We start from the raw sequence: 16377 nt of genomic DNA, 5'->3' as shown, positions 1-16377 counted from the left end.
AATGACATTTCAGAAATACTAACCCTGGTTATGATCTCCAGTTAAAAGCTATACTAAATAACAGATATAATTATGATTTTTTTTAGGAACGTGGTGCCTGGCTGGTTATAAATGCAGTCAGCTTGGCTAACCAAGAATGTGAACACTAGTGAGATTCTCCACATTTTACTAGATAGAAGGTAATATTTGTCACTGAATTCTTTCATGAGCTACTCAAGTAAATGTTTATTACACCCTTCACCCTTTGGGATTGCTCTGATCTTGCTGCTTCGTGCTCTGATTTATATGCATTTTATTCTACGCTGAATCAAACAAAAGAAGGATTGTATGATTCCATTTAAAACAGTAGCAGTGGTTGATTAATTGATTAGTCTTACGACCGTATCAAAGAAAATAAAATAAAGGTAAAATACAGGAACTAATTCCAGGGTAAAATCTATAAAAGAAGATACAATAATAATATACGAATAGAATAGAATAGAATAGAATAGAATAGAATAGAATAGAATAGAATACTTTATTGGCCAAGTATGATTAGACATACAAGGAATTTGACTTTGGTGCAAGAGCTCTCAATGTATTTATGTTTGTGGTAAATACAAAGAATTTAAGTTTCATTCTTTATTTTTAGTTTAAGAACACTGTTAATGCACACACACAGGCTTACTCATGGCACCAATATCATAATTTTGTAACTTCTGGCCTATATTTGAGCCTGAATGTGCAGGGGTTCCCCAGGCCTGAAAAATATTCCAAGGGTTCCTCCGGGGTCAAAAGGTTGGGAAAGGCTGCATTACCCTGAAAGTGTTTTAAAGACCTGAGATCTTAAATACTTCTCCTGAAGGCTATATCGAATCATCTCACACAAAATGCATGCTGGGATTGCTTTTAACAAAGAAAATGCAAGATGTATGTAACATTTATGAATGAATAAGCAAATCCTTTGGCTTTGCTTAGTAAAATGATGCTTTACCTCTTCATCGTCAAGCTACTCAAAAGGCTTAATTAGCTTTACAGCCACCTCAAACATACCCCGGTTTATCCAAAGTGCTTTGATGACCTTGCAAAGCCACGTGGTCCATTTGAACCCAGATCCCTCACCTCAAAGCTGCTCTGCTGTTATTAACACCAGACTTCCTCAAGTTGGTACCTTCTGCCTGTGATGGACTTCAGCTCCCATAATTCCCAGCCAGGATGAGTCTCACACCTCTGTAATTATAGCACTCCAGCCTTAAGGAGCTACTGATTAGAGTTAAGCAGTGACTTTCATATTTAGACAAACTAACATACTATTTCCTCTGAAGAAAAGTGTTTAAACCACGGGGTGGTTTCCTTGGTTTCAGTGGCAAGTGTTGTGATCTAGCCAACTAAGATTTCTTCAACAAACCATGACTGAGTACAGGCCCCAGCCAGGGTGGACTGTGGCCCCAAAGCTCCTGACTACCTCCCCAAGTCTCATTCAAACGTTGCCACTGCAATTTCTAATGTAATAGGAGAAAATTGTCTAAATGCCTGGGGTGCTAATATAGACACCATGCAACGGTGTTCATTTTAAGGCCTCTGAAGTCTAAACCAAGTTTATTTCTGCCTTGCCCCCACACGCACTTGAAGGACGGCCCCTGACTTGCCACCCAAAGGTAGACTGTGATTGTTGGTCGGAAAATCCTTGCATGCCTAACCCCTGATGGACTTTTTGGATAAAAAAGAAGAAAAAATGAACTTATGATTTATGGTTTTGATGTTTCAATAGGATAGATTGTAGAATGAGGAGAGTCACAATGTAACTTTAGAGAGGGAGGTCGATTTATAATCACACTTACAGCTGCTGTGAAAAAGATTGGAAGCTACTTCATTATATCTTTTTTCTTCCTTTTCTATTTTTCTTCCACTTCTTTTAGACTTGCACCTTTTGTTTTTTTTCTTCCTTTTCCCCTTTTCCCCTTTCCGTTTTCCGCTCTATTTTACTTTGTATATTTAGAATTTTCAATCAAATGATATATACAAGATCCTTGCGTGCCTCTCTGGTTGGACACAATGTGTGAACCCCATCTGGGACCATGATTGCAAATCAGTTTTTCTCCCCACCTACTAGAGACTCCTTGGAGCCACAGATAAGCTCCGCGGCTGATGAAATCTTTCCGATCAGACCCGCCCATCCAAAGGTTGGGTGCGAGAGACTCAGCTGCATCCAGTGTGTTTTGGAACGCCTTCCGCAGAGGGAGATCATCGCACACACACAAGCACACACGCTTATGGGAGGGGGCCGGGGGACCTCTGCGGGAAGACTTTTAATGAGTCAGTGTAATTCAGAATCTCTGGGGAGCCATAGGCAGGACTCAAAGGCAACTAGGCAAGAGCTGTTTTGAAGGCCCAGTGTTTTCTACGAGAACCTTAGTCACCAAGGGAGAATTGGGGTGACTCCCCTGCCTTTCAGAAGCTTTGGGGAAGGAGCCTGCATAGGGAATAAGCACAGCTCTTCTTTCTTCAGATCAGTCTGGGAGGGGCAATGCCGGTCCAAATGGAGAGATGCTGTTGGACCCATCAGGTTGGCAGGCATCATTATCAGCCCACCAGAAAGCTCCGGTTGAAGACAGAAACCACCAGAAGCCGCTTTGCAAATCTGAGGAAATGCTGGGGAGCAGAAGTCTAGACCCCTGGGCTTATAGGATGCCCTGCAATGCTGAAGGCGAGAGACAATGATGGTTCCCTTCAACCCAGCCAGAAAATACCATGATGCCTTTTTCGGGACCTGCAAAAATTATTTTGTTGGGACAAAAGTGAGACAAAAGGCCAGGGTTCATATAGAGAGCCTGCAAGCCCTGGTTTATGGTCTCACCTCTTCTAGTGATCCAGCCATGGTGGCTGACAGAATAAACCACAGTTAGACAAACTATGGCTTTCTGCAGGGGCAGGAAAACCTTTATAGTCCAAAGGCTCTGCTTGGCTTAAAGAACCGTTCTGAAAGTGGGGAGGGCGTGGTGGGGCAGAAGAAAACCAGCATTTGACTCGGTTGAGGCATTTGCTGGTCACGTATTTAATAACTGCTCCTTCCTGTCACGTGGAATTTGGAAACAACTTTGAGACTCCTTGGGGCTTCAGAAGCACAGGGAATTTGTACAGGCCAAGATGACATCTCAGCCATCATGACATCATTGCACAAATGATCCAAATGTTGTATTTCGAGTCACTTGTATAATGACAGTTGTGAACACATCAAGAAGAAGCAAGCAAATGCCCTCCTGATGTTTGGACTTCAGTATGGCCATTGGGGGTCTGTGGGGGTCAAAAAAGTCAAGATGGCAGCCGCCACCATGCAATTAAAGCCCTGCTACTTTTAAGTGTGTTGTGTGAGAAAGGGCGGGGCTTCAGTGGCATGGCCGTGGCTGTCATTTTGACTTTTCGGACCTCTTCCCTGTGCAACCCCTGAGGGTCAGCATGAAGCAATGTAGCCCAAACCTCTAGAAAAGGTAGGCTTGTCTGCAATCTATCAAGTTAGCCCAAACAGTTGGTTTTCTTTTTTGGCGATCTAAATGGGGATGCTCAAAGTCGACCACGCGTGACGGTTTAGAGGCTGACAAGCAAAACAGGCTCAGCTGATCAGGCCATTTTCAGTTCTGTTAAAAATACTGTAACCAACTGTCTCCCGCTCAAGCTATCAACACACACACACACCTGCTTGAGGTTAGGCAGACCGCCTGCATCCATCCTTCTGGATTCGCTCACCCAGAAGATGAAAGTAAACAAGAGCATTGCATGGATCTGGCCAAAAGGAAGAAAAATGGAGCTATGAGCAAATAGTTTGCAGTTCCCTACATCCAGCTCATCTGCCATGGACCTGACAGCATTATGTATCTCCCCACCCTGCAAACTATTTGAAAGCAGTATATATTTCGCCACCCTGCAGACCATTTTCAGTTGAGCCTTACAACGACTCTGCAAAGTAGTTTAAGCCTAGAAGACGAATAATCACTGGCCCAGGGTCACTCCAGAAGCTTCGTGAGAAAGATTTCCATTTGATTCTTGCCAGTCCTGTGTGTAAACACCATAATACTACCCTCTGCACGTAAATCAAGAAAAGATGCCACAGCTCGACCCTACCTAAAACATTTTATCTTCTTCCCCTAACTCTGCAAACTGTAGGGAGAAAAAACTCTGCGTGTTCTCAGAGGCACTCCCATCTTCACAATTCTGTTGCTGCCCCAAGACTTCTATAGTTATATGTTTTTCAAGCTAAGAAGAAGCATTGCTGAGATGGGGTCAAAGAGTAATTCCTGTTGCTTTAATCCAGGATGGCTTGTAATGTTCAACCCAGTCATTCACCCCCTGCCCTCATGAGATCTAGAAGCTTATTCTTAAATGAATTATTTTCCATTCCAGAGGTACACCCATCTACTGCAGCAAAGCAGAATAGGAGTCCTGTGGGGTCCGACGGATGATACCTGGGTTCCCCAAGACTTTTTCCCTCTGTGCAGGGATCTGCCAGGGCATCCCTGAATGTGAGAAAGGCGGTTCGGGCTGATCCGCAGAAGCTTGTGCTGTAATCAGTCCACGCTAAGAGACACTGTTTTGTTTTGTTTTTAAAACAAACCTGTTTTTCCTTTGATGACATCTTCAGCATCTTAGTTACAAGCAGGGGGAAAGAGCCCGCCAAGCCAGCACACCCAATCCCAGTTAAAAGGTGGCAGTTCTAAATGCATTAACTGCAGAGGGGATCCTGTTGACATCGGTAGATTGCTCTTTGCAATCCATGGGTGTAGGATTGCGGAGCTGGCTATCGCCCTGCAATGCTCCAGCTTTCTTTGCGATGCAAAGAAGAGGGGTGGGGACAGGGGCCTCCCCAGATATTGCCTTAACACTAAGCCTACCTGGATTGCCTTTGGAGGGGGGGGGCAGATGGAAGGAGAAGGGAATCATAATTATGTTTGTATGGCGAAAAGGACACACCGAAACATCCCGGAGGCCTGTGCATTTTCTGCTTGTTGCTGAGTACCAAAACAGAGCTTCAACATCGAAATATCTACTCGGTTTAAGCCTCCTATTCTCAATATTAACATCATCATTGCTACTGCTATTACCTTGGTTATTACTATCGCACCACCATTATAAGGATTATGAGCCCCACTCTTCAACCGGCATCAGCTTGACATGGCAAAATGAATCTGAGCTCCTTCCTAACCCATCAGCCTTATTTCTTCCCGGGTTATGCCCTGCGCTCAGATCTTTGCCCAGGCTCTTACGCTCCCCAGAATTGCAGAGTAAAAGCTTTTCCCAAGCTAACCACTGCAAACTGCAAGAGGGCAGTGGCTTGTTTAAATCAGCCACTCTATCTGAATCTCGCTGGATGGTTTGGACTGCCTGAAATGCTCCAGTGAGCAGCCAAAAGCTGTCACCAAAAGGACCCAGGCTGGAAAAGTGTGATTCAGATGCTTCTTCCTATGTCCCATTCCCTGCAAGTAGAAATCTAATACAACAGGGATGCCTCCCAGGTAGAAATCTAGCAAGTCAGGGAACAAGGTTCCAGGCTGTTTCCTCGATCTGTTTTTCTAGTGTGAAAGATTCTCTCTTGCTTCCTCCACCTGCTAAAACACCACATATACATCTTTTCAATTATGATGGAAAGTGAAGGAAGAATTCCTCCCCTTGATTCAGCCCAACATTTACCATGATGGTGGTAGTTCGGCTTACCTGTATCCTGCCGGAATTGGTGCATGGACTGTAAATCTATAATATACGGTGACAGCTGGGCATCTACTTGTCCGAGCACTACACTGCCCCGGGCATCCTCTTTCAGGATGTTCTCAATGTGGTGACAGACGGCCGCCGTGTAGGGCCTCCACCGGCTGTGCTCGTTCAGCCATTCCCACACGACGACCCGGGCCACGTTGCTTGGGGGGAAGCCCAGCCCGTTTGCAAAGAGCAGCGCCCCCGGACCAGGCCGTGCCATGATGCTGCCGCCTTCTGTGGACCAGGCATGGGCGGTGGGCGGGCTTCCTACCGCTTTGGGGAGCCCCAGGGCGCCTCAGGAGAAGCCCCCCGTTTCTCAGGTGCCTTGGAAGTTGCCTTCTTTCCTAGGGTCCAAACTGCAGTTCCTGCCTTTGGCAATCCTGGGGCGGGCCCAGCAAGGGAGTAAACAGAAGGCTGAGCATGGGGGTTGCTGCTTGGGGAGGGCTAAGCTGCCCCAGGCAAGAAGCCGGCTGAAGGTGGGCTTTCCAGACTGTCAGTTTCAGGTGAAGGGGGGGAATCTGGTAGAGCAGAGCAAAGAAACCTCAAAGTTCGCCACTCCAGAAAGGCAGTCGGGGCAAAGAGGTCAGAGCACAGCAAAACAGGTGCCTGAATCTTCTGCTGCAGCTTTCAGGGGGACCAGCCACCCCCACCTTCTTTCCTGCTGCTGAGAAAAGGTTTGCTTCCAGCTGCTAATCCCGGTTCCCCGCGGCAATCTTCGGTCCCCAACTCTTGAGCTCTGCTTCGATGGCCCCCCAGCTCTGGCCCGGATGATCTTTAAAGGCAGGGGCCAAGATCCAGCTGCCCAAGACCGCCCCGGAGGAGCCCCGCTTCAGTCCGGAGGAGCAGTGTTCGTGGGAGCGGGCGGGGAGGGGGTCCTGCTTCTCCGCCCTGGCCAGAAGAGCCCGGCGGCGTGGGGCGGGGGGAGCCCCGGCTGGAGATCGGGCTCCGCGGCGAAGGACCGTCTTACTTCCAGCGCAGCTGCCACCGGCGACACTGTGTCACCCTCGTTTGGCGCAAACCAGTTCCCAAACCTGGTTTGGCTCTTGTGGAGGAGCCTGATGTGGAGGCGGGGAGGAGCCGGCGGGCAAGCCTAGGAGGCGGGGGGAACGAAAAGCGAATGAGGATGACGGTTCCATATCCGGAGCTTCTCCGGATTCAGCGGCGCTGACACTGGCCGGCTGCTACGAGCTGTCGCTTCCCACTTTTCCGTCTCTCTCTCTCTCTCTCTCTCTCATTTCCCCCACTAACCCAGCCACCCCCCGCCCCATAGCACCCCTCTCTTTGGGGTTCACAGTCTGTCTCCCCTCTCCGGTTGGCCTGAAAAGCCCACAAACCCAGAAAGACAGACCCTCCAGCAAACCCCCCCCCCGTGCTGCCTCCTACCTGGCTGCTCAGTGTCCAAGAGCCAGACACAAAAGGCGGCGGGGGGGGGCGGAGGCGGGCAGGAAGAGAGAAGCGTCCGGATCGCAGGCGGGACCCCCTCCCGCTGGGCTCTGCCCACCGCTCTCCTGTCCCCTCGCACCCCCCACCCGAGGCGCCGGTTCTCCCTCGCCCGCCCCGCCCCTCCCCTCCTCCCGGCCCGGCTGCACACGTCAAAACGCCTAGGAGGCTGAGAGCGAGGGTGCCCCGGGGAGGGTGGCCGGGGGCGGGCGGGGAGAGGGGAGACGCCTCCCGGCCGCTAACGGAGAAGCAGGCGCGCCGCGCTCGCCCTGCAGCAACTCCCCCCCGCCAGCTTTCATCTGTCCCCAGGTGGTCTCGACCCCTCCCCACCGTACCGCGCACTGCCCCGGAGCTCGAATGGCGCAGGCTGAATGCTGGCGGGGGCGGGGAGGGGGGACCGGTGGAGGGGCGGAGGGAATCTTTCCCCCCTCCTATGGAGGCGGCCAGAAACCGCAGAGAACCAGCCGCCCGTCCTTTCTCCTCCCCTTCTCCCTCTCTCTCTCTCTCTCCCTCTCCCCCCACCCGCTTCCCGGCCACCACGTCCCCCGCGTGGATCGAGGCCAGGTCGTCACCCAGCCCGGATCCCTGGGAATCGAGCGTAAGGCTCACCTCTGAGCAAAGCCAGAACGCCCCACAAGGAACCGGGTCAGCCGATCGGTCACCCCCGCGGTGGGTCCGAGCAGGATCGGATCAAGGACGGCCCTGTCGATCTGCTGCAGCACCAACCCCAAGGCTCGTGGGAGCGCTTCCAAAACACGTATCCTATCGTAGATACCTACTGACCCAACCAAGCTTACTTTGGGCTGAACCTCAAGCCAGGTAGGGCTCGTTCGACAGACCCCGGGCCAGCAAAGCAGGGGTTAACCCAGCAAGCCAACCAGATTGCTTCGGTGGGGCCTGAAAGCAGAAGCGGAGGAACCTGTGGCCCTCCAGATGTTGCAACCCCAGAGAGACTGCAGAACCATGAGGAATGCTGGGAGATGTAGTTCCCTGACACCTGGCTTGTCCAAGAGTCCCCAGTGCCCGTTAAACCGAGAGGCTGATTAAGTAAAGGCCCATGGAAGTCGATGGATGAGGTCCATAGAAACCTGAAATAAAGGCCCATGGAAGTCAAGATGGATGAAGTTCAGGCCATGCATGAGCCACTTGGGTGAGAAAACCCCACAGCCATCTTTGGCATCTTGTGGTGGGGGTCTTTCTGACCCCCATATTATTGTTCCATAAAAGCATCCTCTATTCTGGGGCAAACCCCTGAATGATCCAGGATGCCGACCATCCCAGATAGTTCCAAAGCACAAAACCAGCTGCACGCCAAGGCTTTGATCTTTACAAACAGCTTTGGCTCAGGTAGAAAGCTTTGGCCAAGAGAAGCTGACAGACGCTTCTCCAGAACGGTTTTGATATTGCATGGCTGCTGCAGATCAAAGAATGCCCCTCTTTCTGATAACCTCTCCAACATCAGGAAGGATAATTTTAAGAGAGATGCCAAACACAAGTGCCAGCAATGTGTAATCTTCCACCACAATTCTTGCATCCAAGCTGAGGTGGATCCACCTGGTTTCCATAATGCCTGCCAAATTATCTCCTGTCTGGATTTCCCAAGATCAGTGTCCCAAACTTCCTTTAAATTATGGGGTGGATCTCCTATATGAGATTGTTCCTTTTGGTTCTTCTGAGTAGTCAAGTATTAAATTCTCAAAACTGGTATAAGGCCATGTTGCTGAAGCTCTAACATTCCTGTTGCCCCCAAAATATTTGAGTCGATACCAGAAGAATCCTCACAACTTATCACCCATTCACTGATCTGTCTGATCTTTACTGAGAGGTCCCCTACTACAGATGGAATTGGTCTGGACGAATTTTTGCAACCATCCTCAGCTTTCCCACCACTTCTGTATTTCCCCCCCCCCCTATTTACTGCAAGAAAGAGGAGAAAGGACCCCAAAGAATAGAGTATAGACTTCCTTCGCTTGATGCTGGGGCGACATTCCCCAAAAACCTCACCTAAAATGAATTCACATGAAGAAGATGCTGAGCCAGAAGGGAAAAGGGGGCAGGTGTCCAGATCTTTGGTGCAAAAATTAACTTTGCTGGCATAAATCATGTAATAATTTTTGGGGGGAGGGTACATAAAGAGAACTCTTGAATGAAAACAATCCATCAAATAAAGCAAATTCAGATTAAGCAAGGGAAACTTACAGGTACGTCATGTTTTGATGGGCAGAGCCCGGGGTGTTCACGGGGTATGGTCAAAAAAGTCAAGATGGTGCCAAAAAGGTGTGATTGCATATAAAAAATGGATGAAACTCGCATTGCACCATTGTGGCTGCCATTTTGACTTTTTTGACCCCATCCTGGGCACTGGCAGGACAGCCATTTGCCCAGAATGGTATGAGGATTGCTCCACTGGGCAAGGGGTTGGACTAGAAGACCTCTAAGTTCCCTTCCAACCGTATGACTCTTCTCTTGTTTTATTTTTATGAATTAACATTTTCTACCAATCCAGAAAAAGCTTCAATTCAGGGACTAAGCTGTGGGTTGTGCAAAAGCAGCCAGGGAAATCACTCTAAGAAACTGCACTGCTAATTTATTAAAATCAAAGGGTATCATTTAATTTTGCCTGGACGTAAATTTAGAGCAACGATTGCCCAGTCTTTTCCTTCTCTAGGAAACTCTCAGATTTTCAGAGGGATGCAGGACTACCTCCTTTTCAAATGGCGTTTTGTAATCCTTCTCTCAGATTGACTACAGTTGCTGTTACAGTTGATCCTCACTTAACAACCATTTGTTTAGTAACAGTTCGCACTTACAATGGTGTTGGAAAAAACTACTTATGACCGGTCCTCACACTTATGACTGTCGCAGTGTCCCTGCGGTCACATGATCATGATTTGGGTGCTTGGCAACCAGTTCGCATTTATGACCATCCATCATGGTCACGTGATTGCCATTTTCGACCTTCCTGGCTGGCTTCTGGCAAGCAAAATCAATGGGGAACTGCATGATTCACTTAATGACCACATGGTTCATTTAACGGCCGCAGTGATTCACTTTAACACCTGCCGCAAAAAAGGTCATAAAATCGGGCCAGGTTTGCTTAATGACTACTTCATTTAGCAACTGAAATCATTGTGGTTAAGCGAGGACTACCTGTACTTCGGAAAAATCAATTTACACCCCACATCTACAGAGCTGTGGCCCGGCCATAATATAAGTTAGGAAGGTCATAGTTTCTGCAAAAGGTGACGATCAGTTTGGTCTGAAGCGAGGGTCACAAGTTGCTGCTTCTGATGATTACACCATGCATGAAACCAGGGGAGCAACACCTGTATTTTTCTGTAATGCACAAACAAGGAAGAGGAAGAATGAAGCAGAAGGCTGAATGTTGTAGCTGTTTAGCGCCTCCTGCTGGCCCTATGTGGTCCAACTTTTAAGCAAACAGGTAACTCAAGACTGGTACTGTAGACCGAAGAATATTAAGTGTTCCTAAATCAGTGTTTCTCAACCTTAGCAACTTTAAGATGGGTGGACTTAACTCCTAGAATTCCCCAGCCAGCAATGCAATGCAATTGCTGGCTGGGGAATTCTGGGAGTTGAAGTCCACCCACCTTAAAGTTGCTAAGGTTGACAAAACCCTTCCTAAATATTACAGGCAAAAAGTAAAGGTAGGTCCCCATTTTTAAAAGAAGACGGATAGGGGTAGTTGTGCAGATGTTCTGTTAAAATTATAATCATTTTACACCTCTATAAGCAGCCACTCTGCAAACTGGCAACTCCTTGTTAGATTATGGAAATATTACAAGCACATGATTGCCACTGAATCTGGGGAATTCAAGAATACTTGATATCTCACCTTGTCTGTATTAAAAACTTACAGACCATCAAAGGCATTATGGTGACCCCTTTGTTCCCATCCTCCCATCCCATCCCATCCCAACGTCTGCCCAGTCTTCTAATTCTCTCAATCCTGCAAATTCCTTCTTTCTAGTCCTTCATTTGCTCCTATCACACCCCCAAAATATGTGAGTTCTGCTTACCAATCACCATCTCAGGAGGACAATTAGCCTTGATCTGGTCCAGGACTGCTTATTTGGTTCTTGCAAGCCATGGCACTCTTAGTAAATTAGTAAATCCATAATTCAAAGGTGTGCATCTTTTTTCTCAAAGTCCAGCTTTTATAGCTATAAATTGCCACTGGAAAGTTCATTTTAACTATTTGAATTTCTGCTGTCATTTAAATCTCAGCATCCTTCACCAGCTTGCGTAAGTTTATCCTTCCTTTCTCTTCTCCTGCACGTGGCTTATCATTATCTATTCTTGAACCCAAGAAAACAAAATTATCTAAAGCTATCTTTACTGCCAATTATAAGTTCATTAAGCGTACAGGTTGACATTACCTTTGTCTTGTTAACCCAGATTCCTCACTTTTCCTTTTCAGTTTCATAATGAGCTCTTCTAAATCTTCTTTACTTTTTGCTAACAAAGTGAAGCCATCTGCATACTTCAAACTGTTAGTGTTTTGGCTTCCAATTCCTGGATTCCAGATGTTCTCTCTTCCAATCTGGCCATTCTTAAAATATATTCACTGTATCAGATAAACATAAGTGCATTGGAAAGTTAAAATCCACTCTGAGTTGTGGCATAAAATTGACTGTTTGCAAACTTCCCAGAACGGATTGCTCTAATCATAAAAAACATGGGCCCTGTTTAGTGAGTGTGCGCATCTGCTTATGATCTTGAAACAGCAGCAGAGCCAAAATATGAGAAGGTGGTTTGACTTCTGGCATTTCTGCTAAAAAGTCAAGAAAGTGGGATGGGGTAACTTTGCTGCCCCAGTCCCTGGAGAAAGGTTGAAATTCTCTCTCCAGTGGTCTGCAGCCTCCCAGACTTCATCTACAGTACCTATCTATCTATCTGGAAAACTCTTGTGTCTGTTTGATACTTTGTAACCCTCAACTGAGCGAAATGGGGCATCATAATCCAACAATTTTTGAACCATGGTACCTCAAATGGGCTAACTTACAGAATGCATCCAAAATCTGGGACCCATGACTCCCATGGAATAGAAATTTGGCAAATTTTATAAAACATTTTATGACATAAAAATGGTCATGAAGTGTTTTATAACATAATACAAAATGTCTCAAACAATTCCTGTGGTCCACTTCTGATGTTTGACTGTGCTATACAGTCCAATATGAACGACGTGAACTATTTTCAAGGCAGATACGTCTCTGATTTTTAAAGAACTTTTCCAGGGAAGGCAGGACATTAGAAGCTCTGCCATTGTTGAAGGCATTGAGGAATCTGGTAAGGAAGGAAATACCTCTGAAACGATGGTCCAACGTGTCATGGGTTGTCTAGCCCCAATTAAATCTCAGAGGAAGAGATGAGTGTCCTTCATCACATAGGACCTTTTGGACATCCGGAAGCCAGAGATGCTGGGTGATGGATGTGTAAGAGCAAAAAGACAACCCAATAACAAAAACACCAGCATACCTTGGTTTTTATTTATTTACTTATTTTTATTCCATCTTTCATTCAAGAGCTCAAGGTAGGGTATTCCTCCCTTCCATTTTTCCCTTTGAGATAGGTTGAGCTGAGGCAGAGCGACTAGTCCGAAGTCATCTGGGGAGATGGGTGGTTTCTCTGCTCCTAGTCCAGTACCTAAACAACCACACCACACTAGCTCTTGACGCAGAGCGGTGTTTGCCAATCTCAGCCATTTTTAAGACGCGTGGACTTCAACTCCCAGAATTCCACCAGCCAGCATGCTGGCTGGGGAATTCTGGGAGTTGAAGTCCACGCGTCTTAAAAGTGGCTGAGGTTGACAAACACTGGTGTGGAGAGTAAGGAAGAGATGACAGAGATATGCAGGAACTGTTATCGAGGCAAAAGGGGCTGAACATTTTTAAGGTCCAGAACAAGGAGATAACTTTTGGAAGTGGCTCAGGCAGACACCTCCCTAATTCACTGGAGAATAAGCAGGAGGAGGAGGTCCAGCATGATCAGATGTGCAAGATTCTGTTATTACAGCCATTCTTAGTAAGAGTAGTTTTAGCTTTCCAGTAGGTTTTTGGTCTGGTCTGGTCTACCTGGTGGGGCTGACACTCAGTGATTGCTGCGGAACAGCCAAAAGACATTAAGAATTTGGGGTAGAAACGCAGAAGCCTTAGGGGCAAAGCAACCATTAGGGCAAATTGGAAACAGATTTGAAACCCTCAGTCAAGGCATTATTAAGCCCCATTAGGGTCACTGTTTCTTTAGGACATACCTGAACGCCTCCTTAATATTCCCCTTGAAACGCAGCTTCCACCATGGCATCCTTTGGGGGAGCTACAATTGCGCCCCCAGTCCTCCTAAGCCTGGCACCCTCCCTTTAGCCTCATATAGGAGCAAAGGCCTCACAGTCTGACATTATTGGGTAGCCCGCTTGACTATTGTTCCCTGCCAGCCAATCAGGGAAGGCAAACCTAGACCCTCATTTGAATGCCGGAAGCTATATAAAGGCCTGAAGTGAGATCAGCCTCATCTGAAAAGACCAAGAGGAGAGAGGAAGAGCCCTGCCAAGACCTGGCTGCTCTCAAAATGCAAAGGAGGACTTATTTTCTAAGTAGCAGATGGAGGAGGAGTCAGAAAAGATGGAGGAGGAGCAAAGCAAAGAGGAGGAGGAGGAGCACGGTGAAGAGGAGGAGGAGCCGAGAGCGGAGGAGGAGGAGCCCTCTGAGAAGCAGAAGATCCTGGAGGACTCTGGTCAGAAGGAGAAGGAAGTTACCGGTTAGATCCAAGAAGAACGTATGCATCATAAGGTTTCCAAGACGGGGTTATCGGATGAAATGCCCCCTCATGTCCTGGTGTTTTGACAGGTGGATACGGGGCAGCCGGATTCCATTCCAGAAGGGCAAACCTAACGTGTTGTCCAAACAAAGTGGCCCCTGCCTTAAGTCGCCCCTGCGAGCCAGCCACAGGTCCCAGAAGCAGGCCCATGTGCAACCACGGCGCTGCCCAGATTTCCTGCGAGCGGCCCTGAGGGAGATGGCAAAGAAGGAAGGGGCAAAAAGGACGGTGGCATCTACCAAAAAGCGAAGGTATTACTCAGACAATGAGATCTTCTACAAGCTGGCCAACTCTCTGTCGAAACAAAGAAAAGACAATCTCTGTGCCCCTGAGAAAGGGTCCAAGCGGGGTGCTCCTGAGATATCTCAGCCAACTGGAGAGGCCTAAAGGCACATCCCTCTCTCTTCTCTAAAGACCATGCAGGATTCAAGAAGAACGAACACAGAAGAGAGAGAAATAAGTCAAGAACCTGCTTTGCACAAAAGATCCAACACCCTTCCGGAGACCACCTGGGCTGATATTTCAGTCCTGCATGGAGGACCGTTTTCCCGAACCCTTAAAATTAGTTTTATCGATACCTGGAAGAAAAAGCAGCAGCAAGAACAAGACTTGATGAGACCCCAATTCCCTCTGTCCTGACCACAAGAGCCATGTTGTCTCCAAAGGTGGTGTTCTGCCCTGGCCCGATCAAGGAATTCTTTTTGAAATACAAATAAAACTGGATCTTTTGCAACACGGACCCCGCATTCTGGGATGCTCAGTGGCAGTGGGGCGGTGGGTCTCTCCGTGTGTAGATGCATTCCCCTTGAGAAGCAGCATTGTAGAGAGCTTTGTGTAGAAATCTGGTTGAATCCAACTCCTCTCCCCACTCAACCCCCCTTGTTAAATTAAGATACATTTATCCTCATTGGACCTTTGGCGAAAGGATGAGAAAGTCATACCATTTGCATGACACACAGAATGCCCTGGATTCCACTCTCACCTTCTCCAGATAGGGCTGGAAATCCTAGACCAACCTTTCCTCAACCTTTTGACCTTGGAGGAACCCTTGAGATATTTTTCAGGCCTTGGGGAACCCCTGCCCATTCAGGCTCAAAGATAGGCCAGGAGTTAACAAAATTATTCTATTCGTTTCATGGGTAGGCCTGTCTAGATGCATGAATGGTGTTCTTAAACTAAAAGTAAAGAATGGAACCTACCTCTTCAATGTGAAGTTGCCCAAATCTGAAATAATTTTTTAAATATATCATGATCTCCCAGGGAATCCCTAGTGACCTCTTGTGGAACCCTCGGGTGCCACGAAACCCTGGTTGAGAAACCCTGTCCTAGACAGTGCTGCCAGTCAGAGCTGGCTATCTGGGGCCAAATGTTAAGTAAAAGCAGCCTCTCTGATAGCTTTTGGTGAAGGATAGATGTCCTGTCCCATATCTTAACATTTCACCTCCTTTTTCTTCAAGGCCATCTGTACTCAATAGTAGAAAGTTCTCATCCATAGTAGAGGCACACACTGGTCTTGCTGACTAGTTGCAATGGAGAGGGTGCAATTCAGCCAGTGAACAAGCCACATCGTTTATTTTATATCCTCCAAATAGTTGGGGTTCTCTGGGTGGTTACACACTGATTTCCAACATGAAAAACAGGAAACAAAAAGAATCAATTTAACCGCATGCATGGCACACTCCATAGCAGTAAATAGCAGCGAAAGACTCTAAAAATAAAAATATTTTCATTCTGGTATAATTTGAAAAGTTAAAATCAAGACTAACTATAAAGAGAGGAAGAGGAAGAAGAGGAAGAGGAGGAGGAGGAGGAGAAGAAGGGGAAGAGGAGGAGGAAGAAGAAGAGGAGGAAGAGGAAGAGGAAGAGGAGGAAGAAAAGGAGAAGAGGAAGAGGGAGAGGGAGAAGCAGCAGCTTAGACTATCTTCCCCCTGGTTTCACAAATGGAGCTCCATAACTGCAAGGGTTGCTTTCCTTGTAATTTAGGGATACCTGTTCTCTTCCTTCTTGCCCCATCTTCCCATTTCCTTGTCCAAAATACACCCCGTGTTTGGCATCAGGGTGCTTCCTTCTCAATAAATGAGTTTGAAGGTTGCATTTGCTCCCCTTCCTCTGATGCTTTCCTTCCATCCCTAATTTTGCTGACAGACTTCTTGTGATTGTCCTGTTTCAGGTACCTGAATTCAGTTACATAGAAAACTGAATGTGCTATTAGGTTACACGAAAAACACTGCGTTGCCTTGCCTTTCTACGCTGGTTTTCCACCAGGGATGGGTTGTCCCTTCCATAGCTGAAACTGGAGAATGTGGAAAACAAAACCCATCTTGAAATGTCAGGAATATCTCTGCCAATTATCCCAGAGCCGTGCAAAGTTAAATA

General features: G+C 47.2%; 2 protein-coding genes across 3 annotated transcripts in view; both read right to left on the bottom strand.

The window, feature by feature from the left end:
* The window catches only part of DTX1 (deltex E3 ubiquitin ligase 1), a 39260-nt gene extending 33105 nt beyond the window's left edge, over positions 1 to 6155 (bottom strand). Inside the window, exon 1 of one of the 2 annotated variants that reach the window (XM_063315514.1) lies at positions 5686 to 6155. In XM_063315514.1, the coding sequence (XP_063171584.1) occupies positions 5686 to 5944 (259 nt within the window). In that variant the 5' untranslated portion in view covers positions 5945 to 6155. The remainder of the gene's footprint in view (positions 1 to 5685) is intronic. The other variant, XM_063315513.1, reaches the window with a different exon arrangement.
* Positions 6156 to 6394: 239 nt separating this feature from the next.
* Positions 6395 to 11211, bottom strand: LOC134505880 (uncharacterized). Its single transcript, XM_063315817.1, has 4 exons — positions 11202 to 11211; positions 7687 to 7775; positions 7500 to 7595; positions 6395 to 6814 (listed from the first exon to the last, which is right to left on the bottom strand). Exons 1-4 carry the CDS (start codon positions 11209 to 11211, stop codon positions 6554 to 6556), a joined length of 456 nt encoding a protein of 151 aa, XP_063171887.1. The 3' UTR covers positions 6395 to 6553.
* Between the last annotated feature and the right edge of the window lie 5166 nt (positions 11212 to 16377).

This window comes from Candoia aspera, chromosome 15, assembly GCF_035149785.1.
Source record: "Candoia aspera isolate rCanAsp1 chromosome 15, rCanAsp1.hap2, whole genome shotgun sequence".
Classification (NCBI taxonomy): domain Eukaryota; kingdom Metazoa; phylum Chordata; class Lepidosauria; order Squamata; family Boidae; genus Candoia; species Candoia aspera.
Note: the sequence above shows the minus strand (reverse complement) of the source record. Positions and strands in the feature narration are given on the sequence as shown.